Below are 26,602 nucleotides of genomic sequence, written 5' to 3'. Positions count from 1 at the left end.
AAATAATAAAGACAGTGTTAGTAAGCGGTAACAGACCCCCTCCATTCTCATAGCAGAGGTAGGGAAAGCGCCAGACGTTTCCAAGGCCGATAGCATAGTTGATGCAGCCAAAGATGAAGTCCAGCCGACCTTCCCATTTGCCCCGTTCTTGCGTGTGGCCTGCAGTCGAAGAATCTTCGGGTGCCTGAACTTGAAATGCCGCCGTAGGCAGCACCTTGGTGGCATTTGGCTGCAAGTCCTGGTCCCTTGGCACACTTTCAGTTCTCCCCGACACGTCACCATTGGCCAATTTACAAGCTGAGTCGTGCGAACTTGTTGCCTCCATTGGAGATTGTCACAATACCATTCTGGGTCCTGAGAAATTCAAGGGAGGTTACAAGGCGCTGCTCACTGTAAATAGAAGAGTGGAAAAGCAAGTGCCAGAGATCAGTGCGGCTTTAATTTGGGAAGAAGGCATAAACCAGCAAAAATTATGGAATAGAGCAAGTATAAGCAAACAAACAATTACATCAAGATTCTGCAGCACCACCAATCATACTGTTCTGTTTAATTGCGCTGCCAACTCATCCTTCTAGTGAAAATACAAAGTGATTATCTAGTTCTATACTTGTGCAGAGCATCAAAATTCTGAGCAGTATTGAATAGACTAGGAATTAGTACCGAAATGTTAGAACCACAGCTCAGGCACAATGCACATATTCTGCATAAACTACCACCGCAGCATGTGAAGTTCTTCCCTTGAAAACAAAGTGTAGTTTGTGGTGGCCTGAGGTCCCTACACTTGCACATTTTGTTATTTCACGCAAGCGGTTTGGCATGCGGCTTGTCAACCTTTGCGAAGGACTACGTCAACACTACCACTTGATTGCGTAAACTAATAAAGAAATATTTTTAATAAACTTACAGATGGCTTGTTGACTGAGCTAATTGCCACTGTTTGCAAATAACACAGCGACTGTTGGCACAGAAACGTAAATGCCAAGGAAATTTTGATATTTTGGTAGGGTACACATACCTTTACTTTTTATAGCAATCACCTCCTTCCACATTCTATGCCGGAACAGAAAATTCTGTGGAGCACTTTTAACTCGCATCTATTCATAAAGTTTGGGCAAGGGCGGATGTACGAGAATGTCGCGTAGTCGAGCGATGGTCCTGCAAAGGAACATCGAAGCTAGTCTTTACATCTGCTAAGGTAGCAACGGCGAACAGTTGCGATCGAGAAAACGTGACGGCAGAGCGCGCCAGTCGCGCACAGCTCGGGCGGGCGCAGACATTGCCCCGGAAGACGAGAAGCAAGCAGATATGACCGCGCCGTCTTTTGGATAAGAAGCGGCACCACACAGTTGATGATGTGCACCGCGAGTCCAAGGTCGATTGCATCGCCTACGCGTATCGCGACGCTATCACGACAGATGCAGACGGCGCGGCACGCGGACACCGTAACCGCCATAAACCAGTATTACGCAAATGACAAATGCAACAGATGCATTATGCAAAAAAGAGGTTAGGCGTGCAGATAGGACACAAGAGTAGAGAAGTGGACAACACGAACGTCGTGCCCGCCTCACCTCTTTCTTGCGTAATGAATCCTTACCAACTAGCTCAGCTTTCTGTCGTTATAAGCAACAGATGCGTCTCTCACCTTCGTATATGGCAAAATTGGCCGATGTCAGAGAGCTACGGCTCAGGTGACACAAATGAACTTAGGGTCATTACACTTTTGAGAAGCCGATTTGTCCTGCTTGCCGTGGCATTGACGCACACAGCGTCAATTATCAGCTTCCTGCTCTTTCTCACCTGTGCCGCCTACTTGCAACCAGGCTACAAACAAAAGTGCCGTTACACAGCCAGCGCAGATTAGACAATATTGTCAACAAAAATATAGAGCCCGCTAGGAGCAGAGTCGCAACCAACCGGCAACAGCGATGCAAGGAGACACTCGCGATAGCAGCGAGATTGATCGCCAAGCCGAGCGTTTCTGTCGATCGCATTAATATCTCAATGCTATACGGACTCGGTCAGAGTCGTATTGCGCGAACGTGCCTGCCATAGAATAAATGATCTCTCAAAGTGAATGCGCGACGGTAAACGATCCCTAGTCTACTTTGCAGTTCGGATCAATCAAAGCAGGCAATAAAGAATGGCGTGTGGAACGTACTTCGCGGATAGCATTAGTATAATGCGAACAATAAAAAAAAAAGGGTGAAATATTACCCCCGAGGAAAAGCGAGCAAGGTGACTCGGCCAGCTGACTTCGATTCGCAGACTGGAAAGGAATAGATACTGGTGCGCTTTTGGAGAGTCGGAGGCCTATCTAGGCTGCACATTTACGCGCAGCTACATTACATATTTCTTAACGTTAATAAACCCGTGCATTGCATTTTAAGGTGAAATTCCGCAAGAAAGATTCTACATTTGAACTAAACGCCGACTACTCGCAACACACAAATTTGCCGGCATGGAAATGTTTCAGCCGAAAGTTGTCATCGTACGTACAGCCAGAGCCATGATGAGCTTCAGTGTAAAAGAGAAATCACACTTATTAGCAGCATAATTTTATGCACAGTATTCTGGTGGCTGCGCACAGGGAATATTGCCACAAAATAATAAACTCGACTTTATTGATGTACCAGAATATTGTGGCTTTATTGCGAATGTATATCATTTAATCTGCGCGTGTGCCTCGTGGGCCTGTGGCGCAACGGATAACGCGTCTGACTACGGATCAGAAGATTCCAGGTTCGAATCCTGGCAGGCTCGAGAGTTGTTTTTTTTCTTCTATTTTTTTCTTTTGTTTTTTCTTCTAGGCCATGTACGGCTGTTAAACCCAAACTCGCCTTGCGATGTCTGTCAGGTCGAACCACGACCTACTGTAGTGGGTCGAACACTCATTCTACGGCGCACCGCGGGTGTAAAGCGGCATGCATGCAGACATTCATTCGTTTTGGGTGTATTTTTGCAGCTTTCCTTGTGAGCCTTCCTGCACTTTCCTGACCGTGGCTGCAAGGTGCTGCAGTCTTGCCTAAAAATAATTACGCGCCTGACGGGGATTTGATCGAACCTCGGTCGCCCAAGCACAACAGGCCCATATGCTCTAACCATTAGGCCACAATCGCAAGCATAAAGTTTCCATGATCGCATGTATATAAGCTTTTATCGCGCCAGATAATCGCCACGTACTCCACGTGTCACATTGTGTAGAACGGGAGCGCGTGAGCAACGCCCAAGGCGCAAAAATGAAATGGGCTAATTTATAGCATTTGATTAACCGCTTCACAAAAGCTTCGCGCTTCGAATAGATTCCAGAATGCGCTGTTGGATCTGCATTTTTTTAATTTTCATATCAATAAAAAAAAATCCGGCATAAGAGAAAGCTTTAGCTCGGGGCTACATGGGAAAGGAGAAATCACGGGGAGAAATCGTTTTTCTCGGCAACCACTGCACCAAATTTGATGAGGTTTGTTGCATTTAAAAGAAAAAGAAAAAATCTAGTGATTTATCAGGAATTTTTTTTTACTTAGACCGTCATTTGTTTATAAAAATTAATAATCTAATGCGGACAAAATTGATGTAGTGTAATACCCTAGTGAACAATGTAACGGATTCACGTAAGGTATACATAAAAAAATTTACAATCGGAAAATCCTATATGTCCCGTACGATATCGTATTTGTTCCTATATATATTGCTACACGCGTGTGGTGTTTGATTGTTTGAACGAGGCGGACTTACTTGGCCCTTTTCCTCTTTCTACCTCTGAGAACAGGTGGATCGCTGGGGTCACGGATTACGCCACGCTCTACGCCATCACCCGAGTGCTTCGTACAAGCGGCGCCACAGATGTCGCCGATTTTCTTCTACGCGACGTGATTTTATTACATGGAGCTCCGCGACAACTTCTCACAGACCGCGTGGCCGGACATTCCTATCAAAAGTTATCGCAGACATCCTGCAGTCGTGTGACACGAGGCACAAGCTATCCATGTCATACCACCCGCCTTACACGGCCTCACGGAGCGTCTCAATCGCACTCTCACAGACATGCTCGCGAAATACGTCTCTTCAGACCACACTGACTGGGACCTCGCTCTACCGTTTGTCACATTTGCTTATAATTCCTCGCGCCACGACACAGCCGGTCATTCCCCATTTTCCCTTCTGCTCGGCCGAGAACCAGCACTGCCCCTCGACACAACCATCTATGTTCATGCGGCACCGACCAGTGAATATGCACTTGACGCCATCGCCCGCTGTGCCCACGCAACGGAAATTGCTCGTGACCGCCTTCTGAAATCCCAAGAGAGCTAGTAAAAGGCGTTTATACGACCGGCGACACCGAGACGTGCACTTCTCGCCTGGTTATTTGGTGCTTCTATGGTCTCCATCGCGTCAGGTCGGCCTGTCAGAAAAACTGCTGTCTCGCTACACAGGCCTACACCGAGTGCTTCGATCGTGCCGCGATTCCCGTCACCTACGAGATCGTCCCTGATGCGCCATCTGCTTCCCAGTCCAGTGATATCATGCACGTTACACGACTGAAGCAGTGTCACCCTCCCAGTAATTACATTTAGACGCTCCGGGACGTCGCTTTTGCCGCCGGGGGATTATGCTACACGCGTGTGGTATTTGATTGTTTGAACGAGGCGCGTGGGCGCCATCACTCGAGAAAAGAGAGGGAAGAACGAACTGGGCTCGCGCTGTGAATCTAACCGGTATGCGCTGCAACCGCTGTTGTAAATATAACCTGTAAATAGTTGCTCGTCTTACTGACTCGTGCTTCGCGTAACAATATATATATATATATATATATATATATATATATATATATATATATATATATATATTACGAAGGCCTCTCCGTGCGATCTCCAATTACCCTGACCTGCGGCAAACGATTCCAACTAGCGCCCGCGAATTTCATAATTCCATCACTTCACCTAGTCTTCTGCCGTCTTCGATTGCGTTTCCCTTCTCATGGTAGCCATTCTGTAACACTAATGATCCACCAGTTACCTAACGTACGCATTACATGACTTGCCCAGCTCCATTTTTTTCTCTTTAAGGTCAATTACAATATAAGCTATACCAGTTTGCTATCTGATCCACCACCGCTCTCCTTCTGTCTCTTAAATTTATTCCTAGCATTCTTCGTTCCATCGCTCTTTGCGCGGTCCTTAACTTGTTCTCAAGCTTCTTTGCCAGTCTCCAAGTTTCTGCCCCATATGTCAGCTCTGGTAAAATGCACTAATTGTACACCTTCCTTTTCAATGATAATGGTAAGCTTCCAGTCAGGAGCTGACAATGTCTGCCGTATGCGATCCAACCCATTTTTATTCTTCCATGAATTCCCTTCTCATGATCATGGTTCCCTGTGATCAACTGACCTAGGTAAACGTATTCCTTCACAAACTTTAGAGGCCGGCTGGTGATCCTGAACTCTTGTTCCTTGCCCGCCTACTCAACGTTACATTTGTTTTCTTTTTTTTTGCATATTAATCTTCAAACCCACTCTACCAGTCTCTCTGTTAAGGTCCTCAATCATTTGTTGTAACTCGTCTCCGGTGTTGCTGAACAGGACAATGTCGGCTGCAAACCGAAGGTTACTGAGATATTAGCCGTTGATCCTTACTCTTAAGCCTTCCCAGTTTAATAGCTTTAATACTTCTTCCAAGCATGCATTGAATATCATTGAAGAGATTGTGTCTCCTTGTATGGCCCCTTTCTTTATAGGTATCTTCTTACTTTTCTTGTGGAGAATTAAATTGGCTGTGGAATTTCTGCAAATATTTTCCAAGATATTTACGCAAGCGGCTAGTACTCCTAGATAACGTGATGCGTCTATGACTGCTGGTATCTCTACTGAATCAAATGCCTTTTCGCAATCTATGAAAGTCATACAGAGGGGCTGGTTGTACTCGGCTGCTTTTTCGATTACCTGATTAATGACATGGATGTGATCCATTGTAGAGTATCGATCCCTTCCTGAAGCCAGCCTGTTCCCTTGGTTGACTAAAGTCCAGTGTTGCCCTTATTCTATTGGAGATTATTTTGGCGAATATTTTATATAATACTGGGAGTAAGCTAATGGGCCTATAATTTTTCGATTCTTTAACGTCTCCCTTTTTGTGGATTAATTAGTACAATGTTATAGGAACTAACAGGATTTTGGTACAGGACGTACAAGATATTCCAATAGAGCTGTCCACTTTAGATTCTCTAACGAATGCAGCTTACAGAACTGCGATATCTGTTCTTGATGCAGAGCTACAGATTTGTAAACTCCGTGCTTCTATTTCTTTCAACCTTGCCAATTGTTGAAAGTTCTTTTCGAGAACTTCAGGCCCTAAATCAATATTACGCTTCCAACAGTCCCTACAATTTAATTTTCTCTTTCAAATGCAACAAATTTCGCTAAAATTGGCCCAGTGGTTATCTCAGAAAAGCGTTTCTGCGTTTTACATGTATTTGAATAGGCGGCATCGGAGTTGATTCGGCTCGAGCTGAAGCTTCCTCTTAAAGGGCTCCTCACCAGGCCAGATAGCAAATTTTGGTTATACCCTAGAAGTTGTTACGTTCCCGCTAAGGAGTGGTTTGCGGCAAAAATTTTTCGATTGGTTCATTAGTAGCCGTGATAGAAATATTTGAAGTGCCGAGAACCCATGATTTCAGGAGGCGAGCGTCACCGCCAACATAGAGGCCTCTTCACTTGGCCCCATCTAACCACCGCAAGCAAAATTCCTTCTCTGCGTCGTCCCATACCGGAGACGAAGGACAGCGTGACGATACGTCACGGGCCCCGTCATCTTTTCTTTCACTCTCATATGTTTTTGCTGAGTGGCGCACTTCCGGTGAAGGTCTCGCGAGCGAGCTGTTGCGTTTGTCTCATTCCGCGCAGCGGTCGAGCTCCACCACTGGAAAAGTTGGCGCCACCGTCGGCGTGACGTGGCATGAGGGATCACGTGGACACAGCGGCCGTGTCGACTGTGTCCACATTTCAGCTCGCCGAAGCGAGCTGAAAACGAAAGTTTAAAGTCCCACCTGCGCTGCGGTTTTGATTAAGTGGTGAGGATTTTCCGCCTTGGGTGTCTGCTTGACAACATTTGAAATCACTATAATAGGTAGTGGCTGCCTTTGGAGGCGTGCAACATTGTAGGCTACTGCTCGGTGCCGCAGTGCCGGACGTACGCAATGGAGCCTGGTGTCAGCCTTATTCATACGTAGACCCAGGACAAGAAGCTGCGAGAAGCTTGGCTCGCGAAACTTAGAACCGGCAGACAGCCATGGGCTACAACTCGGGTATGCAGCAAGCACAGACGCGAGGAATATTTCAGCTACGGCGCCGGGACTGCGATGTTCGGTGAGTGGCAGAAAACGCGCACTGAGACGTTCGCCCGCGCTCGCTGCCCGGCTAATGTCACGACGGTTTGGCCTATGAACTTGTTGATGCTAGACACTGGCAAGTTTACTGGAATGGAAAGGGAGTGGTAAGAAGCACATTAAACAAAGGCATGGTATATGGTCATGTTTGTGTTATGAATTAACGCACTGGATTACGAAAAAGAAGCAGCGCGAAATCGCCCGCTGAGTGCATACAGTGCGGCGCAACTTTAGCAATAATATTGAAACGTCCAAAAATTTAAAAAAAGAAATTATTGAATCGTCGCGACGACACATCACAGTCGCCGGCGTCGAAGTCCCTTGTTAAAACGAAATCGTTTTTGAACGGCTCTGATAACGTCCACGCAACAATGGTTGCTTGTGGATTGTCAAATGCTCATATTCTGCGGCCTAAAGCTCACAGCCCGGTGCAAAAACGCTCCCACTGAAAGCGAAACATTGTGCGTGGTCATGCATGCAGACGCGCAGTCGGTCACCGCGAACCCGTGCGATCGCTCCATGCATTGAGGCTTCGTTCTGTTATGCGCCATTCGGTTATACAGGCCGCCCACTATAAGAACATATTTCACATAGTTTGCGCTCAGCGATTGCCGACCTTTCACGCAAGCAGGTTCGGGAGACTCCATCGCGGCGACCGCGCGCAGTGCCTTTCACTTTACGTATTCGGTAAAGAGATAGCGTCTGTAAACGAATCTGTGCTTTCAGTTTGCCCATGATTATTAGTTCGACAGTAATAAAGTTCCCTCGTTTTGCGAGTATTTACAGAAATGTACAGGAGGGCTACCGCGTGGTGTTTTTATTAGGCGCCGTAAGCTTAACCTATGAGGAGCGTGCCGCGTGATCCCTCATACTAGGCAAGGGAGGCGCAACCGACAGATGGCGACTCCGTTAAGTCCTCGCCCCCAATTTTGCGCACTCTGCACGATAACAACTGATTAGAGGTGTAAGTCAGCGCCACAATCACGAGTACCGAGGCAGGCGCGAGAAGATGAAATAGCATGATCGCGGCGCCGGAACACGATAAAAAAAATACATAGTTTCGTTCTCTGCGTGCGACAGCACGACGTGGAAACAAGCGGACGAAACGGAAGTACATTTCTCTGGCTACGGTACGAAGTAAAAAAAAAAAAAAGACACGCGGACATTCGGTTTGCATGTTTTATTATTTCTCTAAACTTTAATTTGCCAATGAAGCAACAGTTTAAGCAAATAACTGATGTTTCCTTGAATAATTCCCGATATCACATCACAGCACTGTCATGTACGTACATGTGTACATAGATGGCGCCCGCGAGGAGTAGGGCAGACGGCGTTCGGTCATAGTGAACTAGAAGGAAAGCCTGTTCACTATAGTTTGGTTTGAAATTTGGGCGCAGTAAGCTCTTTTCGCGGCGCGTGGGCATGTAATACGTAGCAGACACGATCGTTGGCGCATGTTACATGCTCTGCGTGCACATAAAGCACAAGAAATGCAAACGTTGAACATGTATAGGGAAAAAAAATTGGAGGACGCTTAAGCTTCGCCTTTAAATGTGGAACGCGACAACATTCAAAGATCCCTGACTGGCTCTCATGCTTCCCGGCAATTGTAGCTTATGTATAACCGCAATGGTTACCGGGAAACTTGGCAGCGAACGCTACGCACGAAGGCGAGCTTTCTGGTAGAAACGCGGCCTCTTGCGTTGGCGGTTCAGGGAGGTAGTGCGCTGCCACGTCAAGAAAAATGATACAATTTTCAGGTTTCTGTTGTTGATTCGCACTTTTAATACTTATGTCTGAGAAGATTTAACATAATATGCACGCGCTGTCAGTGTGTTGTTTCACGACATTCGTTTGTGGGCTGTCATTCTCAAAATTCCGAGGAATAACTTTGTCAAGAAAGTATTAAAAGACAAGGTATGAGTAACTTTAGTGACGGAATGGTGTGCATGGCAACATAACCCGCATATACCGCATGTCATGCAGCAAGGCGTGGCATATATACATATGCTATAAATACATACGGAAATTTTCACTCACGGGCAACTCCACCGACACCGGATTTACGGCGACACGGGGCCCTTAACGCTATCACGTTAAAATAGGACTTGTAGCGATATGTGCACGCATGTGTACATGCACAACGTATGCATCAACGTTACTCGTAAGATCTGTAGCAATACGTGTATGCACAGTATATGCATCAACCTTACTAGATCCTTGGTTTGTACACCACGTGCGGCGCCTATTGCATACGTAGTCGTGTGGGCATATACAAGAAATAGATTATCAGCATTTTTAAGCGAAGTTCGAAAAAAAGAACCGCGGAAGGAGGAAACTTGAAAAGAGAGGAAAATGAAGACTAGCCAAAGATAGTAGGCGACAGGGCGAAGAAGAATACAGTCTCAGTAGAACGCGCGGTATTTCAGAAGGAGCTTTCGTAAGAATATTAAAGCACGAATTTATGCTATAATCTCGCGCTATCTGCTAGCGCAGGGAAATATTTCTACAGCTGCAATCACAACGATCGCTACGCGGGTGTATCTGCGAAACGTCTTTTGTACCTCAAGGCGCGCAACGTCTATAATGTATATGTCATTCTAACTCGACGTTCTAAACCCCTTAATTTTTAAGGGCACCCGAGATCCTACAAATGTCCATTCTTTTTTCGTTGCTTTCCGTTTAGTCAACAAACAGTGTCATGCATGCACTGTTCCATTCAGCGAAAGGTGACTGGCGCTTTTTCGCTCCCTTGACGAATAGTTCTTTGCCCCCCCCCCCCCCCCCCCCCTCCTTTCCTTGATTAGCTCTGCAACCAGAGCTGTCCGCCCAGTATCCCTGCGAAAGGATTTAAGAGCTGAGATTTTTTTTTTCAGCTTGTGTGAAATACAGCCAGCTCAGATTCAGCCGCCCAGACGTACAGTCGCGGTCAAAAATACGCGGCCCACGGCTCCAGTCGGCGGAGCGGCCGCGAGCCGCACCGCGGCGCTCGCGTCGGCGCTGCGAGAGTTTGCGCTCTGACGACAGGTATCTCCCTCGCTCTCGGGCGGATACGTAACACGGTTGATAAAGTTCAAGTGCATCGTTCAGCTGTTTCGCAGTTGACGGTCAGGGCGAAAGGGGGCTCCCGTTTGCATGAAGCGTCGCCGACGCGAGCGCCGCGGTGCGGCTCGCGGCCGCTCCGCCGACTGGAGCCGTGGGCCGCGTATTTTTGACCGCGACTGTACGTGAAATTCAGAAATGACAGCCAATTCGATTTGAATAAAGTTGGTCGCACTTCAAGGCAGAAAGCTGAATTCCACCGGTTGGTGGAAGCGAGAGTTTTCTATGTCTCGACGTCTCCTGTAAATACGTTCAAGTATGGTACGCAGCAGGCCGTCTTTAAAACGACTCGACCTGTGTTCTCCAACAGCCGGACACACAAAGACGCATCCGGAGAAAGAGCGCTTCAAGAAGCACGGGCCTCGGAAACGGGTCATGCCAACGCTTTATAGCAGACGTACTACATCCGTACATACGTTGCCCTTCCGGCGCAGTATCCGTCGGGTGGCCTTGGCATCAGCGTCCGGGAATCCGCCAGGCAGACGTGCTCATACCGTGGCAGCGTACGTATGGTGCGGGTACTCATGCCCGGAATAATGCACGCCGCGCGGCTGGCGCTGATCTTGCACGCCTTGGCGGCTACCTCGGTCGCTGTTGCGCGCATATCGCGGAAGGAACTTTACCGCGAGATTCTCAGGCAGTTGGCACCCGGCGGCCACAACAAGGTGAGTGGCGAATTGCAAGAATGACCGCGCTTACGCATACCTGGGATTTACGACATGTGCGGATCTACAGGCAGGATTGCTTTCGGAAGCAAAAAAAAAGGGGGGGGGGGGAGGGGGGGGCGGATGCACGAAATAATTCCGACATGCACGCACTTTTTTTTTCCCCCGAATGACCTGGTCCAAATTTCGATGGGTCAAGGCACATTTCTGAATACGGGGGTAAATCTGAATACGGGGTTAGACCTGTGTTAGTAGTGCTCTATGTTCCCTGGCTTCAACAACTAGCTTTGATAGCGAAGCAGAAACGGCCATAAAAGAAAAGTTTGATGACCAGCCAAACAGGAGTGTGGTTATTTTAACAGAAATGAGGACTGATAGAGTTCTATGCACGGGGCCGTATACAGGGTGATCATTTTTAAGTTTTACGGAATTTTTAGGAATCGCCTGCAGCAGATAGCGTATAATGCTTGTCATTGAGCTGGTCTGAGGCGGACATTACCAACACGAGAAATCGGAACACATATTCAAGAAATTAACGAGAAATCACCAATTAACTTCTTGATTAATTTACCCATAGTACAATTTACGAATTGTAGCCTCTGAGCTTGCAGGAAGTATCCACTTGTACTGAATCTCCAGAGAGACACCAGTTTCGAGATATTTCCCAAAGTGCGGCACGAAATACACGGACGTTCCAGCTGCTTTAATATTGTGCTTCATTGTAGAACAGAGCGTTTTGTTATAAAAGCAAGTGGAACAGAAGTGCAGTTTTACGGCGGGTTTGATGGTGCATATCTCCAAACTGGCGTCATTCTGGAAATTCATTGCAAGTGGATACGCCTTGCAAGCTCGTCCGCTATAATTGTTAAATTGCAACATGTGCCGTAAAGTAAGTAATTCAGAATTAGTAAAGTTTAGTTAAGTAGTTGAATAGCTGTTTCGAATTCTCGCGCAACTATTCCGCCTCTCTGAATAATCCAGCTCAGGGACTAGAATCATGCGACCCGGCAAGAGGCTATCTTTAAAAATTCCGAAGAACTTAAAATTGATCACCCTGTATATACAGCGTCTACATATACATGGAAAGCTCGCGCCTAAGAAAAACGCTGTCTGTCGGGTTCACGGTCATTTAAAGCGAAAACAGTGAACCTAAAGGAAGACAGACTCTGTGCTGTGTGTCTGTCTTCATTGTCTTCGTTCTGATATCGAGCGCACGGCTTTCGTCGGTGCAGTTTGCCTGTTTGTACATCGCAATCGGCGTCGCAAGAACACGTAAGAACGACACGAGAAAACTATAGGGTGTCCCACGTAACTTCATTGAGCCAAACTTTAAAATACGTAAATGCCACGTATAGCTGAACAGAACCAAGGTAATGTTGTTTGCCATCGCTTGGGGATACTAGATTTTTTTCTTTGCATTCCACCTAGTTACATAATTATTCTTAATTAGCTAACTTCTCAAACATCATAGATGAAAAGTGCCAATGAAAATATTGTAGAGCAACATGAAAAACTCCCCCTACAGCATTCCAGTCGCGCTGCAATTTTTCGTGTATTCGCAGGCTTCTTTCACGCGTCTGGAGTTTTTCATGTTGCTCTGCAATTTTATCATTGGCACATTCAATTATAACTTTTGAGTTTATTAGGACTAATTATGTAGTTAGGTGCCGAGTATCTCCTAGCGACGGCGCACGTTACCTTGGTTCTGAATTGAATTCTGTGGTTTAACGTGCCAAAACCACCATTTGATTATGAGACACGCCGTAGTGAGGGGCTCCCGATTAATTCTGACCACCAGGGGTTCTTTAGCGTGCCTCAAATGTAATAGCGGTAGTCCAGAAAGTCCAGATCGTGGTATGCACAGTGCCGGAGGTGCAAGGACGGAACGGAGAAATTGCCAAGGACGTTGTGGCTGTTAATCGTGAGATAAGAAAGCTAAGCCAGGAGAAAGGATTTGAAGTGGCAGACATAAACAGAGAAGTGCATAGAGCAGGCTTTGGCGGAGGCTTTACACGAGATGGCATCCACTTTAATGGAAGGCTAGGAGCTGAGATCGGCTGGCGCCCGGCAGGTTGGGCAGTAGCTTTTTTAGGGGGTCCACTGCGCCTCAGGGCGTAGGGGTAGGTAGAAACAGTGTAGAAAGTGCAACAATAGAGGCTGACGCCAATAAAATGGCCACTAGGAGGTCCAGGAAGAAGACTACAAAAAAATTTAACACCAGGATCAGGTACATAAACATGCAAGGCGGTAGAAAGAGAGCGAAGTGGTTAGAAATAGAACAGCAGTTAAAGGAAAAAGAAGTAGGTGTATACGCGCTATGCGAAACACATCTCAGGGATCTAGAAGACCCACCGTTTATTGAAGGCTACGTCTGGGAAGGGAGCAATAGAACAACAACAGAGAGGAAGGGAGGAGGAGTAGGTATGCTCATACACCAAGGAACAAATTGGCAAAGAATAAAGTTAACTTGCAAAGAACATGTCTGGGTATCAGGTACAATTACCGGTAAAAAGACATGGCTAGGAGTAGTTTATTTAGGGACAGGGGACAAATGCAGGCAAGAGAACAAGGATCTAGTGAAGTGTCTCGATTACGATATAAAGCAGTTTGGAGAAGGTGGCGATATTTGTCCGCTGGGTGACATGGATGGCCACATCAAGGATCTGGATGGATACACAGATTGTAATGGGAAGTTGATGCTAGACTTCTGTGAACGACACAACTTAGTTATAGTAAATAGAGAAACTAAGTGTGAGGGACAAATCACGTGGGAGTCCCGTAACAGACAAACGACCATTGACTACTGATTAATGCCGCAGGGGTTGTATAGCAAGCTCACAATAATGGAAATAGACGAAGAGGGGAAGTACAGTCTCGGAAGTGATCATAAGCGTATTAGTCTACAGTTGGGAGCCCTGCTCAGAAGAGAAATGCAGGGAAGTAAAAAAGAGTACGCAAAAATTAAATGACGAACAAATAGCGCAAATATAGCGGCCGGCATAGAGGAAGCAATAGAGAAACATCCCATGGAAAGGTGGGATTATAATCAGTTAGAACTACTCATTAGTACAAAAATAAAATAAGTAAAAGGAGTAAACCGCTGGAGAGGAAAGAGGAAACCACGAAGTTAGTGGAATAAGGAAATTAGGGAGGCCATCGAACAACGACGGTGGGCATCTCGGGAACACAGAGAAGCAAAGAGGGCGCAGTTATCTGAAAAGGAAATAGGCAAAAAATGGGAATATTATCGACAAAAGAAACAACAAGTGCGGGTCCTCGTTCAGGCTAAAATAAAGCAGTCCTCTGATCGCTGGCTGGCTGAAGTTCGCGATGCAACTAAAGGGGAGTCAAGAAAATTCTGGAACCATATAAGCTGGCTGGGTAAAGCGAATCACAGAAAGCAGGAACAGATTCACGATGCCGAAGGAAATCGTTTAGAGGGAGATGACGCTGTGAACTACATTGGTTCAGTTATAGCAGAGTCATTTAGGAAAGACGATAGGGTAATCGCCCCAAATGAGGGAGCAACACAGGATAGCATAATAGAAAACAGCTTAGAACTGACCAATCTTTACTGGAAAAAGGCGGAAGCAAATGTTCCAAAATGCACGTCCGCGGTGATAGACGAAATTCCAATCAAGTTGATTAATGAACTTGGCCCAAGAAGGAAACGCTGATAAAAGCATTGGAGGCAGTCATAACAAATAAGCAAATTCCGCACAGCTGGAAACAGAGTAAAATGAATTTGATTTATAAAGGGAAAGGTGATAAGAAGAACATAAAATCCTTCCGACCAATTACGATAACATCAGTTATATATAGGCTGGCGATGCAGGCGGTGAAATTAAAAATGCAGTCAAGGGTAGAAAGTAATAGAATACCCGGAAAACTTCAGAACGGGTTCAGAAGTGGTAGGCGCTTAGATGATAGCCTGTTCGTGCTTGCCCAGTGCATAGAAATACCTAAGGCGGAAAATAGACCTCTGTATTTAGCCTTCCTGGACATAAGCGGTGCATACGACAACGTGAACAGGGAGCACCTGTAGAACATATTAAATGATGAAGGTATCGGTCATGAGGTAATTGATTTTCTACAGGAAATATATCGAGAAAATAATGTTGAAGTAACATATGGGAAGGAATTAAGAGTACGACAACTGTCGAGGTACACAACGGATTAAGGCAATGTTGCCCTCTATCACCGCTGCTGTTCATGCTTTATAAGTATGGAAAGAAGGTTACAACGAAGCAATCTAGGGTACAATCTGTTGTACAGATTAGGCGGAAAGGTTGTTGAACAACGACTACCGGGTTTAATGTATGCGTACGATATTGTACTGTTAGCAGATAGCCAGGAAGATTTGCAAACTCTGGTTATTATTACTGTGGAGACGAAGGAGACGGTTTAGGTTTCAGTTTTAGTGCAGCTAAGTCCGGTGGGATGTTTTTCAACGATACAACTGATCAGGAGCTTACAGTACAAGGCCATGAAATATCCCAAGTGACCGAATACAAATATCTCGGGGTATGGATAAACAAAGGGCAGATGTACACGGAAAAGCACGAACAGTCTCTCATAGCAAAAGGGCGAAGAGATGCCGGGATAATGAAACATACGGCATTGCGGGGTTACAACAGGTATGAGGTACTGAGAGGTATTTGGAAGGGAGCAATGGTGGCGGGGCTTACTTTCGGGAATGCGGTCCTGTGTTTAAGGGCAGAGGTTCAGTCGAGACTAGAAGTAAATCAGAGAGCTGTGGGAAGATTAGCGCTAGGTGCCCACGGGAAAACCACAAACGAAGCAGTACACGGAGATATGGGCTGGGCATCGTTCTAAGCACGGGAAGCACAGAGTAAAATCCTATTCGAAAAACGTCTGAAGAAATTGGACGATAACAGGTGGGCAGCTAAGGTATTTAAATACCTATAATGAGCGTTGACTCAAAATGGCGGAAAAGAACTAGGAAGCTAACCAGTAAGTATGCCAGACACGATGACGAAGAACGACAGAGCATTAAACGACATGTTAAAAACGCGGGAGGTAAAAATTGGATAAATTCAATGGAAAAGAAGCATAGTGTGGAACTATATCGATACTGGAAACAGCAGATCAGGAAGGAAGCGTTTTATGATAACTCGAGGCAGTGCCCTACTCTTTGAAGCTAGATCAGGATGTCCTAGAACGCGGAGCTATAAAAAGAAATTTAACGAAGAAGACATATTTACTGTGTGTGGTAAATCTGTAGAAACAATGGAACACCTCATACTAAAATGTGATGGTATAAATCCCGATGTCGATGCGGCCACAGTCACGCTTCCTGAGGCCCTAGGGTTCAGAGATAATAATAGTCATGTAAATAAATATGCGATGGAAATTAGCAAAAGGCGATTGGAGGATTGGTGGCTCGAAAGCAGAGAGGTGACATAAGGTTGAAAGGGTAGGAAGACGTATTTGAAGAAAATCGAGAATTTCAATAACACACAACACAGGTAAATAAAAATAAAAGGCAAAATAAAGATCTTAGCATGGTGACAACTGCCATCACCCCGTTTTAAAGGGGACGCTCCTACCTACCATCCATCAATCCATCCAATGCACGGAACACAGGCAGGCGTTGTTGCATTTCGCCCCATCAAGATGAGGCCGCCGTGGTCAGAATTTGACCTGCGACCTCGTGCTTAGCTGCGCAACACCGTAGTCGTTAAACCACCGGGTCTACCTTGGTTCTGTCCAGTTACAAAATTGGGGCCCTCAAAATTGCCGCGCGACTGGCCGCTCGAGGCACTTTGCGTGTATTCGAGGGCTTCTTTTAACGCTATCTCCAAGCGACGGCAAACGACGTTACCTTGGTTCTGTCGAGCTACGTGGCATTTGTACATTTTTTAAAATCTTGGCGCATGATAGTTGGTACACCCTGCACATACTTATATAGTAAATAGATGTTTCGGTACGCACCAGGTGGTCAAAATGATCATAGTTCTCAGTTACGTTTTTTTCTTTTTCTTTTCATCTCCGGTGTTGAGTTCGCTGTCGCAGGTTTTAGATTAGGGGCAATCGAGCATATGCGCGGTATACTGTGGTCCCAAGCGCTAGCGGGCCCCAACGTTTGCGTCCCCATAATCTAAAACTCTCCAATGCACAGCGTCATGGGTAAGGAGTCGCCAGAGCGGTCCATGAGACAAACCAGCACCCGGCCAAGATCGGCTGCATAACAGTTTTAGTGTGGTACACACTAAAAATCTTTACACCGTTTAGGGCTTATCTTGTAACTCTCACTTAGCTCATCGGCACTCCCTTCTCCTGTAGCACTCTCCACTTGCATCCTTCATAACAGAAGTACGCGCTTGCATGTGAAATGACTTGGGGGCGTGCGCACAATTCGGGGTACTTGTGAGTGAGCATGCACACTTATGGGGCTGCCTAGACTACCTCTGCGGATTCCTGTACTGAATGGACATCCCACGAGGTCCGACCCAACGTTACTAGACCAGCTAGTCTAGTAACGTTGGTCCGACCTGCCTCCTCAAACCATACCATGTGCGGCGTTCTGCCTCAGGTGATCTTAAACAATGTGCTAAAGAAAGATAAGGAAACGAGAACTATCTAGCTCTAGTCATACGTAAGGTATATGGCCGTAGCGTCGGCTTGCATGGTACCGCTTTTGCCGGCTCAATGTGTGCGTTGCGTCACTTGCGACATGCAGGAGGCAACCGGTTCGGGCCACGCCTGGTACGACTACACCGACATTCTCGGTACGTTACCCTCCGGATCCATCTGCCAGATTCACTTACCTAATTAGTCGCCACCTCTGAGTAACCTCCAAAAGCTGAACTACGGGAAGATAGACTTCCTCGCGACGCCGACTGAATGGAAGCGTCACGGATGGAGTGCATAGTCGAATGGGCGATGCGCCTTCCTGCCTTCTCTGGAACATGCCACCGGGTCTCGTTATGCTTGACACGACCTACACTGGGCGGGATCGGCGAGACGGACCAAACATGTGTAACACGCACGCGGTCGCGCGTGCAGCTGCGCCCGGTGAAGAGGAACCGTTGTGCATGGCGGCGGCGGTGCTGGCCGAGGACCGGCGCGCAACATGCCGGCCACGCAAGCAGCTCGTGCCGTTGCCGCCGGGGCCGCCCGAGGTGCTGCGGTTCCCGCGACTGGTGGAGCTGAAGCGCTGCGAGGGGGCTTGCGACCACGGAAGACACCACTGCTGGCCCACGGTCAAGCACAGCGTCAACATCAAGGTGCGTCGTCCCCAGCAACCCAACACTTATACATGTATTCGACTGACTCCTACCGCGCTTCCAACTCGGTTTCCAGCGATGAGGAGCCCTCTCAAGATTGGAGCCTGAGAAATCCTGTTTCAGACAAACATTCAGCAGCTCAGAGCAATCGAAATAGATCGATATTCTGTAGGATCTTGGTAGGGCTTCCAGAATTCCCAGTTCAAAGATAAGAGCGCCTACGAGAGCTCCGAGCTGGACCAGACCATGGCTCTCTGAATGAACCAGCTAGGTGAACATGATCCGAGTGCTCAATTTTGAAAAGCTGAATGTAAGCCACCTTAGAGCTGTTGAAAGCGACCAGTACGTCAAATGTACCATTCGTGATTCACCCTTGCATCCCACCTCCCAGAGTGCAGATGAACACGGGGAGATTTCTCCATCCCATATCACAGCCCTATTTTCCAGGCTCTTGCTCGGTATGTCAGCTTAATGTGTTGGGTAAGGCATGGGTGACACCAAAAATCCGCAGCCAGAAGTCCCAGAATTAAGTTTCCAGCGGAGGTGTTGAAAACCACCACTACAACTGCCGAAGGGTGTGTGCGATGCTTTATTGCTTTAAAGTAATGGTAGTAATGACAATCTTGGCACCACGCCACCGCTGGTTGTATTGCCGCTTCTTTTCCCTTTGATACCCCTCGTATTCATGCTGCTCCTAAGAATTCTAACTATGCATTAATTGTCTACCCATAGTGGTGCTGCAACAACAATGAAATTGGTTGCTAGCTGGTTCATTTATATATGAAAGGGTAGTGACGTCACTGTTCATGTGCAAGCTTCCGTTGCCATGGCGGCGACGGCAGCTTGTGCAACAGTAATCTTTACCGGGAAATGTATACGGGGAGCGCTACATGCTTCGCATTGTTATCAGGAGTGCCTTATCGTCATGATGCGGTTTGGATGCTTGTTTCATGCTTGTTCTTCATTGATATGAATGCTGTGCTGTATGTTGTATGTGCGATACAAAATAATGTATGCACTTTTCGCTTCAATTGCCAAGGGTATCTACCTTGAGGACGCAGCGCCAAAAATCCCGCCAACTAGAGGCTAACAGCTTTGCTGTAAAAACCACTTTCTACATATCTTGCAGCATGCATTAATCTTCCAAGCTCGGCTAATGGTGCAATGCATGGCATGCTATACTTTAGTTCCATGGCTCGACCACTTGCTGTGTTCACAATGAAACAAAATACAGCGCTCGTGTTTGTTTCTTTCCCTCTTCTCTGTGTTGCCTGCACTGCACTATGACTACAGTAGGGATTATGAACAAACCCAGTTCACAATGTTAGTTTCCATAATCTAAGAGCGACTTTACTTCAGTGTAACATGCATAGCAAAAACTTACTTTTGCTGCAATATGGGCAAGTTCAGGGTATGATGATCCCGTCATATTGCCAACCACGTGGGGCATGGCGGCAATGCGTAACCACTGCAACATTTCATTTGAAAACACAGCGTTTCATTCAGTTTCGTAATATATCGATCTGGGCCAAATCATCTATGGATTGGAATGATCGAGTTCAACGTCCTAAACCTAGGTTCTTTAACGTGCACCCAAAACAAGGTACAGGTGCATATTTGTATTACACTCCTACCGGAATGATGTCCCCTGGGGCTGGGAATCCAACTTCCGACTTCCTTTTTTTTTCTGTCAATGGGGGCAAAAAGAAAAGAATCAAATAGGAAAGGAACACTCTTGGTGCACTTTTCTATAGCCATGTGCTTTTAGGGCTCCGCTATTTTTACAGAAGGAAGCTAGTTGGTCCTTTCAAAATATATTTTGTGATACTACGTTACGCGCAGGTGGTGAGAGTGAATGTGACCGAAGGTAAGACACAGGCTCAGTGCGCTGAGGAGATCATGGAGGAACACACTAAGTGCAGCTGCAAGTGCCGTGCCGAGAAGTCCCACTGCAGCCCAAATCAGGTGACCATGAACTGCATCTGCCAAGGTTGCCATTAGAAAGATGCCTACATGCATGCCTACAGGTTCTGATGACAAGACACTCCCAGAGAAGGTGCCACTATGAGGGATGGGCTTTCAAGGCCGGGAATGTTAGATCACGAAACAATGACCAAGGCGCCACAATGATATGGATGCTTGTGATGGTTTCTCTTAGGGAGTATAATGACAGCGGGTTATTACGCAAGTATTATTGCTTGATGTTTTCTCCATTGAAAGGTAATAATTGTCGAGGCGAAGGTAGAGACGCCTTACTGCATAAAAGTACTTTGTTGATGTTTGAACTACGTTGAAAAATAAACTTGATGTCCGTGATCTTGTTGAATGTGATGACAATGAACACCAAGACAAGGTCAGCACATGAGATTCACACGAGCCACGTACAATGTTTCTCAAATTTTGTGGCCTCAAACATACAGTGCAGGGAGAGCCAGTATACGATTCACTACCTCTCTAGCAATTTTTCTTGTAACTTAGCTCATGCAACGTCGCATGTGCAACAGATAGGCTGCTGGTCCTTCCAAGCATTTAATCTAGCACTGTTCTTATGTGTTCAGCTTTCCTACTTGTGTGGTGTGCATGAGCAACCCATAAGATGCACACAAATAAGCTTGGCAACCAGCCTATTTTTTCTTTGTTTTGATTCAAAAACAAATCTCAAACTGTTTCTTTCTGCTTCGGCAAAAGCAGATAGAATGAGGCTATATAAAACGATAACTGAGCCCTTCACCTAACTGCATTGTAAATGCAAAAATTGCAGCAATTGCTTCATGTAAAACATGGTTTAGACCACCTCTTTTATAGAGGAAGCTGACCATAAATTTGTGCTTTTACCATCAGTAATTTCATTTGGAAGCATTACAACTGCAAGTATCAAACAATGCCCTCAAAGGGTTCCATATATAACGTGGAAAAAAAAGGAAAAAAACAATTTAGAGGATGCTTAAGCTTCACCTTTAAGAGGAAGCTTTAGCTCGGTGCTCCTATCTAAATACATGTAAAAGAAGAATTCGTTTTTCTCTGCAACCACTGCACCAAACTTGACGAGGTATGTTGCATTTAAAAGAAAAACTTAAATCTAGTGACTGTTGGTTTCGAATTTTTGAGTTAGGTCGTCAATTCTTTATTAAAAATCGGCAAAAATAGAAAATTTTCAAAAAATGAAACTATCAAGTTTACAACTCTGTCACTCAACAACGAAAAAGGATAATACAATTATGTGAATTGCATATAATAGTACATCTAAAGCGGACGAAATTGATATGTTACACATGAATATCAAAAAATTTAGTATTATAGAAATACAGCTTTAGCAGAACCCTTGCAACCAACGTAACAAATTCACATAATATGTAAAATGACATATCCAATTTGACCGCTTTAAATGATTTAATGGATGCCAATTACAGAACCGCGATATCTGTTCTTGTAATCTGTATCTTGTAAACTTCGTGCTTCTATTTTTTTCAAACGGTCGAATATTTGAAGATCTTTTTAACGAAATTCGGGCCCTATATTGAAATTCCGCCTCCAACAGTCACTAGAAATTAATTTTCTCTCTCAAATGCAACACATTTCATTAAAATCGATCTAGGGTTATCTCAGAAAAACGTTTTTGTGTTTTGATGTATTTGAATAGGCCGTGTCGGAGTCGGGCCCACGCTAAAGCTTCCTCTTAAAATGGAGCGCGATAGCATTCAAAGATCCCTGACTGCTTCTCACGATTCCTGGCAACTGGAGCGTATGTAACCGTAATGTTTACCAGGAAACGCTGGCCTCGAATGCTATGCATGAAGGTGGACTTTGTGGTAAAAGCACGGCCTCTTGCGTGGGCTGCGATGTGGTGTAGGCAAGCGCCAGCTGGAGGTATTACAAGGAACCGAATGCGCCACTCTGTGGCCGCCGAGACACCCATGCGTTGGCATGCGCAAATGGCTGATGCCACTGCCGGTCTATGAATTGCAGAGACGCTGGAAAAGGGTTCTTTTTTTTTTAGTTTTTGCGTAACAGAAAACATTTTCTCTTAGTCAAATTACAATCCGATAGCTATCATGTCTATAGTTTGTGTGCACGTCGTTAGTTTACAATTTTTTCACATATTTTAGCTTGAGAAATTCAATTATTTCAGTAAATTTCTTGCGTCACATGAATGGCCTGGGTATGGGTGGTTTGAAAATCTTTTTGCTGAAACGAGGTCCGACACAGACACCAAATTTTCTGCGACACGGGCTCCTTAATGCTGTCGTGTTAAAAGAAATGCTGCAAGAGAGGTTGGAAAAGTAGCAGTAGTAGATAGTACCTACAAGCAAAATTTCATAAGTTGTGTAGTGCGACAAACAAGTTTCCTTATACTGGCACATACAGTCGTAAGCAAAAGTGGAGAAACCACAGCTCCGGGCACGGGAGCAGCTGCAAAGCCGCAACACGGCGATGCTACCTCGCGCCTTGCGCTTGCTTTGAGAGTGTCCCGAGAGACGATGAACTTCACCCTTGCACTTGTGCGGTTGCTCTGTTGCCAACGGTTGTGGTGAAGGGGAGCATGCATCGCAAAGTAGCTGAAGTCTCTGAAGGGAATGTAGGGCAAACTGTTTCCCTCCTCCTCCGTTTTCGGCATGCCTTGACGGTTATCCGTCGATGCTGTGCCTGTACTGGAAGCTGCTGGAAGGCACGTGCGGCTTCCACTCATCTACCGAATCATTAGGTAAATCCTTCCTTCCAACACCCCCTTCAATAAAGTAGTAAAAATGTTTGGCACTCACAGCTCTCTATTGCCGTGAGAAATAAATAATCTGAACGTAACATTAATACTTAGAGAAGTTGCCATTAGCGACAATACCACTAGCAGTATGTAGAACACGGAGGTAGAGCACCTGTAGAACATGGAGTTCTGTCACAAATACACAGCCATAGTGGCCATCAGTAGGTGCAGATCTGAATTGAGATCTGCACCTACGAGTGCCAAGTGATGAAGAGCTTTCCTGCTTCTTCAATGAAAATAGAGGACCATGCACTGCTCAGCCAACCCCCTCCCCTTCTTCAAAAGAAAAACTCTGGCACCACCCCTGGCATTTCTTGAAGTTCATTCTGGCAAAGCTTTACTGTAACGATACTGCACTACGTATACGAATACCAGTGCTGTCCTAGCACGTCTTGAGACTGAACTGTGCCGGTTTTGCAGGTGTATGTGGCATCAGAGTGTGCGTGCCTCTGTCCAGACCACCAAAAGTTGCACGAGTGTGAAAGGTTGGGTCAAACGTGGGACCCACTGCAGTGTATGTGCACTTGTACGGAAGACGAGCAGGACTGCTCTACGGGCTACTACTTCAGAAAACGAGAGTGCAGGTACAACAAGTGTGCAATATTTGAAGGCCAGAAACTTTCACAGCACCTTTGATAAACCAATTAAGTGTACATTAACTGTTTAAAATTTGTAAGCGAACACAGTGCTTGAAGAAAAGCTATACTGTTTTTACTTTCAGTGTCGTGTTTTTTTTCAGACGACGCACCTCCAGTATGGGGTTTCTTTCTCAGATGTTATGAAATGAACAGTGATTAATTTTTGGTTATGCAGGAGGGCACAAAATGACACAGATAATGGGAAATGCTCTCTCGCTTTGGTCCTCACATTACTATCTGACGTCAGTGACATGGTCGGACAGAAAAGTGGAAATGTACCGATACATCAGTGACACTGAGAAGGTTAAAGGCTAACTGCAATGGAATTTCTCTTTAACTAAATTGGCTAAATACGAGTAGCATATATACTACTAATGAAGCAATCTTGGCAAAGCTGAAGGGCACCAGTTGTGAAATTTTCTCATAAACAGCCTTTAAATACCGTCTTAGCAGACAATGCACGCAGCTGGCCCGTGGATGCAACACAAATCTCAGCACATAGCTTGCAAGATTTTCAGCGTGCCGTGCGCACCAATTAATCCCGGAGACCGTGCTGAGGAGCTACACTGGTTCTCAATGTTCTAGGTTCCACGTCATTTCCGGAAGCTGGCAATGGCGGCATCTTCTTCATTTTAAATATCAAAGTCATCTATTTTTGCGAGCTTCTCACGACACATATAGTTGTATTTCAAGTGTAAAATTTTTCATGGTAGTTGCTATATATATATCTACACTATCTGAAACTTGGCTTTTCATGCAGTCCAAAATTTTGCTGCACTTGGCCTTTATCAGCCCAAGATGACAGTGCCTTTTTGTTTCTATGAAAATAATTTATTATGCACCAATGATCTTCGTTTCTCCTGCCTCTTTTCAGATGCATACCAGTTGAAGACTACGGTTTCTAGTTCACAATTCTGTCAACGATAATTTTGTAATAAGACTTCCTCTGCTGCTGTACACAGAAACAAATGGTTCTTCACAATAAAAACTGTGATACATTACTTGGCGAGACTTGAAATGATAGCATTAACAGGACGATGGTGTGCGTGTCCCAGTACACTATGTCCAATGTTCAGTTCAGCTTCTGTGAAAGGTCACACTGCTTGCTTTACAGGCAAAGGAAATGTAGAAAAACTGTTTAATCTTCATTTGCAGGGCGAAAACTTCTAAGGACTTCCAAAGTCCTGACAAAGCATTTTCCAAGGACTAAATTAACATGATCCCCAGTCACATGTGGCACTTTTGATCGCACTCAAACCCAATCGGGATTAACTAGGTTGGAAAGTGCCCTGTGTGACTGAGGCATTAGCTTGAAAACAAGAAACTTGTTCTTAACAATGAACAAACTATTTTCATTGCACACACACCAAGAAGATATACATGAAGAAAGCTTATGAGCAAACAACCACCAGCCACCACAAAGCTGCTAACTGGCTTGGCTTTCCTCTTGAGTTACACCCCAACTCTGTGGCCACATGTTAAAACAATATCTGGTAAATGTAGTATGAAACAAAATTCAGGGATTTGAAAGCATCTAAAAATATTTAAAGACTTTCACAGACTTGAAAATGACATTTTGACATTGCAAATGTTTCAAAAACCGACGAGCCCAGAAACACCTGTACAGTTTGGTATTCACTTTGTGGCTACATGTCGGAACAAAATATGCTAAACTTAGAATGGAATGAAATTCAGAGATTTAAAAGCATCTAATGAAATTTAAAGGCTTCCAAGGCCCTGAAAATGGTGTTTTAACATTGCAAGTGTTTTAAGAACCGATTAGCCCCGATTTGATGTAGCCTTTCAACCAGCCATCTTTAAGTTATGAAACGCCTGTACAGTTTATTCCTTCGCAAGGTTATCACAAGATTAGCAAAAGAAAGAATGCATGTATAAATGTATAAAAATATGGTAAGACTAGTTGAAGTATATATGCCTCATGTATGAGTATCTAGACAATGTCCTCCCGATTGATCACGCCTTTGAAGCTTCCTCCTTAGTCTTGTTGCTTGCTCTGTCTTCCGATACCTTGCTTCGTGACGGTGCATCTGGCCTGCACAAACACAGATGGGTAAGACTACCATCACAAGTTGCACAGTGATTTCCACGCACACATTATTAGCCCCCAGCGCAGCCCATAGAGGTGCTGCGAGTGCCACTCACATGACGTCAGGGCCAGGACTCGTGCCTGTCATCTGTTAACGTACAGGTGACGTATGCATGTGTCCCATAGTGTTAGTTTGTTCGCTATAGTTTTGTATGCTAGTACGCTTCTGGTGGTGCTATCAAACAACTTCTTTGTTTTCATGTGTAAAGTTTATAAAGATGGCTCAACTATCTATCTATTTCTTTAAGGCAACGTTTACAATACTGGCCGATGGAAACTGTTCATGCATTGTTTTAAAACCTGAAGTGGCAGTTCAGGCGGATAATCAAAGCATAAACATGAAAAATAGAACATGTGACTGAGAAGCGAGAGGAATATTTGCGGTAATGCAACAACCATGTAACTACATCATTTACCGTAACTTTAACCCGTTATAACTTAATTTGCCACGCAGTAGTTCATGGTAAAACACCTAATTCCTGCATTTGTCGACTGAAATGTCCGGCAGTAGCACGAGGATTGAACGAGCACTGAAACAGATTCTGCTGGCACCATTTTCTCTGTGAACTGGTTACCAAAAGTAGGTTGTTTGGTGCTGGTCATAAAAGGCAGTAACTAAAGTGAATTGAGTTGAGACAGTCATCTGTTGTCAGTACACACAGAAAGGCAGTGGCCAGTACTTATTTCCTTTTAGTGCTACA

The 26,602-nt window shown here is 45.4% G+C and overlaps 3 protein-coding genes and 1 non-coding gene across 18 annotated transcripts in view; 2 read left to right on the top strand and 2 right to left on the bottom strand.

Annotated features, from left to right (window-relative positions):
- LOC135921269 (sodium- and chloride-dependent GABA transporter 1-like) overlaps nucleotides 1–2,477 on the bottom strand; it is a 34,395-nt gene extending 31,918 nt beyond the window's left edge. The window contains exons 1-2 of one of the 5 annotated variants that reach the window (XM_065455579.1): nucleotides 2,218–2,477; nucleotides 37–390 (exon numbers count right to left, since the gene is read on the bottom strand). In XM_065455579.1, coding sequence (XP_065311651.1) covers nucleotides 37–325 — 289 coding nt within the window. In that variant the 5' untranslated portion in view covers nucleotides 326–390; nucleotides 2,218–2,477. Of the gene's footprint in view, nucleotides 1–36; nucleotides 391–1,015; nucleotides 1,245–1,645; nucleotides 1,849–2,217 lie in introns of those variants that run through there. The other 4 variants (XM_065455582.1, XM_065455581.1, XM_065455580.1 and 1 more) reach the window with 4 other exon arrangements.
- A 213-nt stretch (nucleotides 2,478–2,690) lies between these two features.
- TRNAR-ACG (transfer RNA arginine (anticodon ACG)) lies at nucleotides 2,691–2,763 on the top strand. The gene has a single exon. It is a non-coding gene; the product is annotated as a tRNA-Arg (tRNA).
- An 8,065-nt stretch (nucleotides 2,764–10,828) lies between these two features.
- On the top strand, nucleotides 10,829–24,795 carry LOC135921273 (vascular endothelial growth factor A-A-like). 5 transcript variants are annotated; one of them, XM_065455593.2, is made up of 6 exons: nucleotides 10,858–11,147; nucleotides 17,851–17,899; nucleotides 18,177–18,397; nucleotides 20,240–20,362; nucleotides 23,577–23,740; nucleotides 24,669–24,795. In XM_065455593.2, the coding sequence occupies exons 1-6, from the start codon at nucleotides 10,992–10,994 to the stop codon at nucleotides 24,697–24,699; spliced, it is 744 nt and encodes a 247-aa protein (XP_065311665.1). In that variant the 5' UTR covers nucleotides 10,858–10,991; the 3' UTR covers nucleotides 24,700–24,795. The 5 variants fall into 5 exon arrangements, with proteins under 5 accessions (XP_065311669.1, XP_065311665.1, XP_065311666.1 ...); XM_065455596.2 differs by lacking the exon at nucleotides 10,858–11,147 and adding an exon at nucleotides 17,457–17,703; XM_065455597.1 differs by lacking the exon at nucleotides 23,577–23,740 and having other exon boundaries at nucleotides 10,829–11,147.
- A 123-nt stretch (nucleotides 24,796–24,918) lies between these two features.
- Nucleotides 24,919–26,602, bottom strand: part of LOC135921272 (organic cation transporter protein-like) — an 84,395-nt gene continuing 82,711 nt past the window's right edge. For all 7 annotated transcript variants that reach the window (XM_065455587.2, XM_065455588.1, XM_065455586.1 and 4 more), the window contains exon 11: nucleotides 24,919–25,847. In XM_065455587.2, coding sequence (XP_065311659.1) covers nucleotides 25,769–25,847 — 79 coding nt within the window. In that variant the 3' untranslated portion in view covers nucleotides 24,919–25,768. The remainder of the gene's footprint in view (nucleotides 25,848–26,602) is intronic.

The sequence above is a fragment of the Dermacentor albipictus genome, chromosome 5 (assembly GCF_038994185.2).
Source record: "Dermacentor albipictus isolate Rhodes 1998 colony chromosome 5, USDA_Dalb.pri_finalv2, whole genome shotgun sequence".
NCBI classification, from domain to species: domain Eukaryota; kingdom Metazoa; phylum Arthropoda; class Arachnida; order Ixodida; family Ixodidae; genus Dermacentor; species Dermacentor albipictus.
This window is presented reverse-complemented; position numbering and strand designations above follow the sequence as displayed.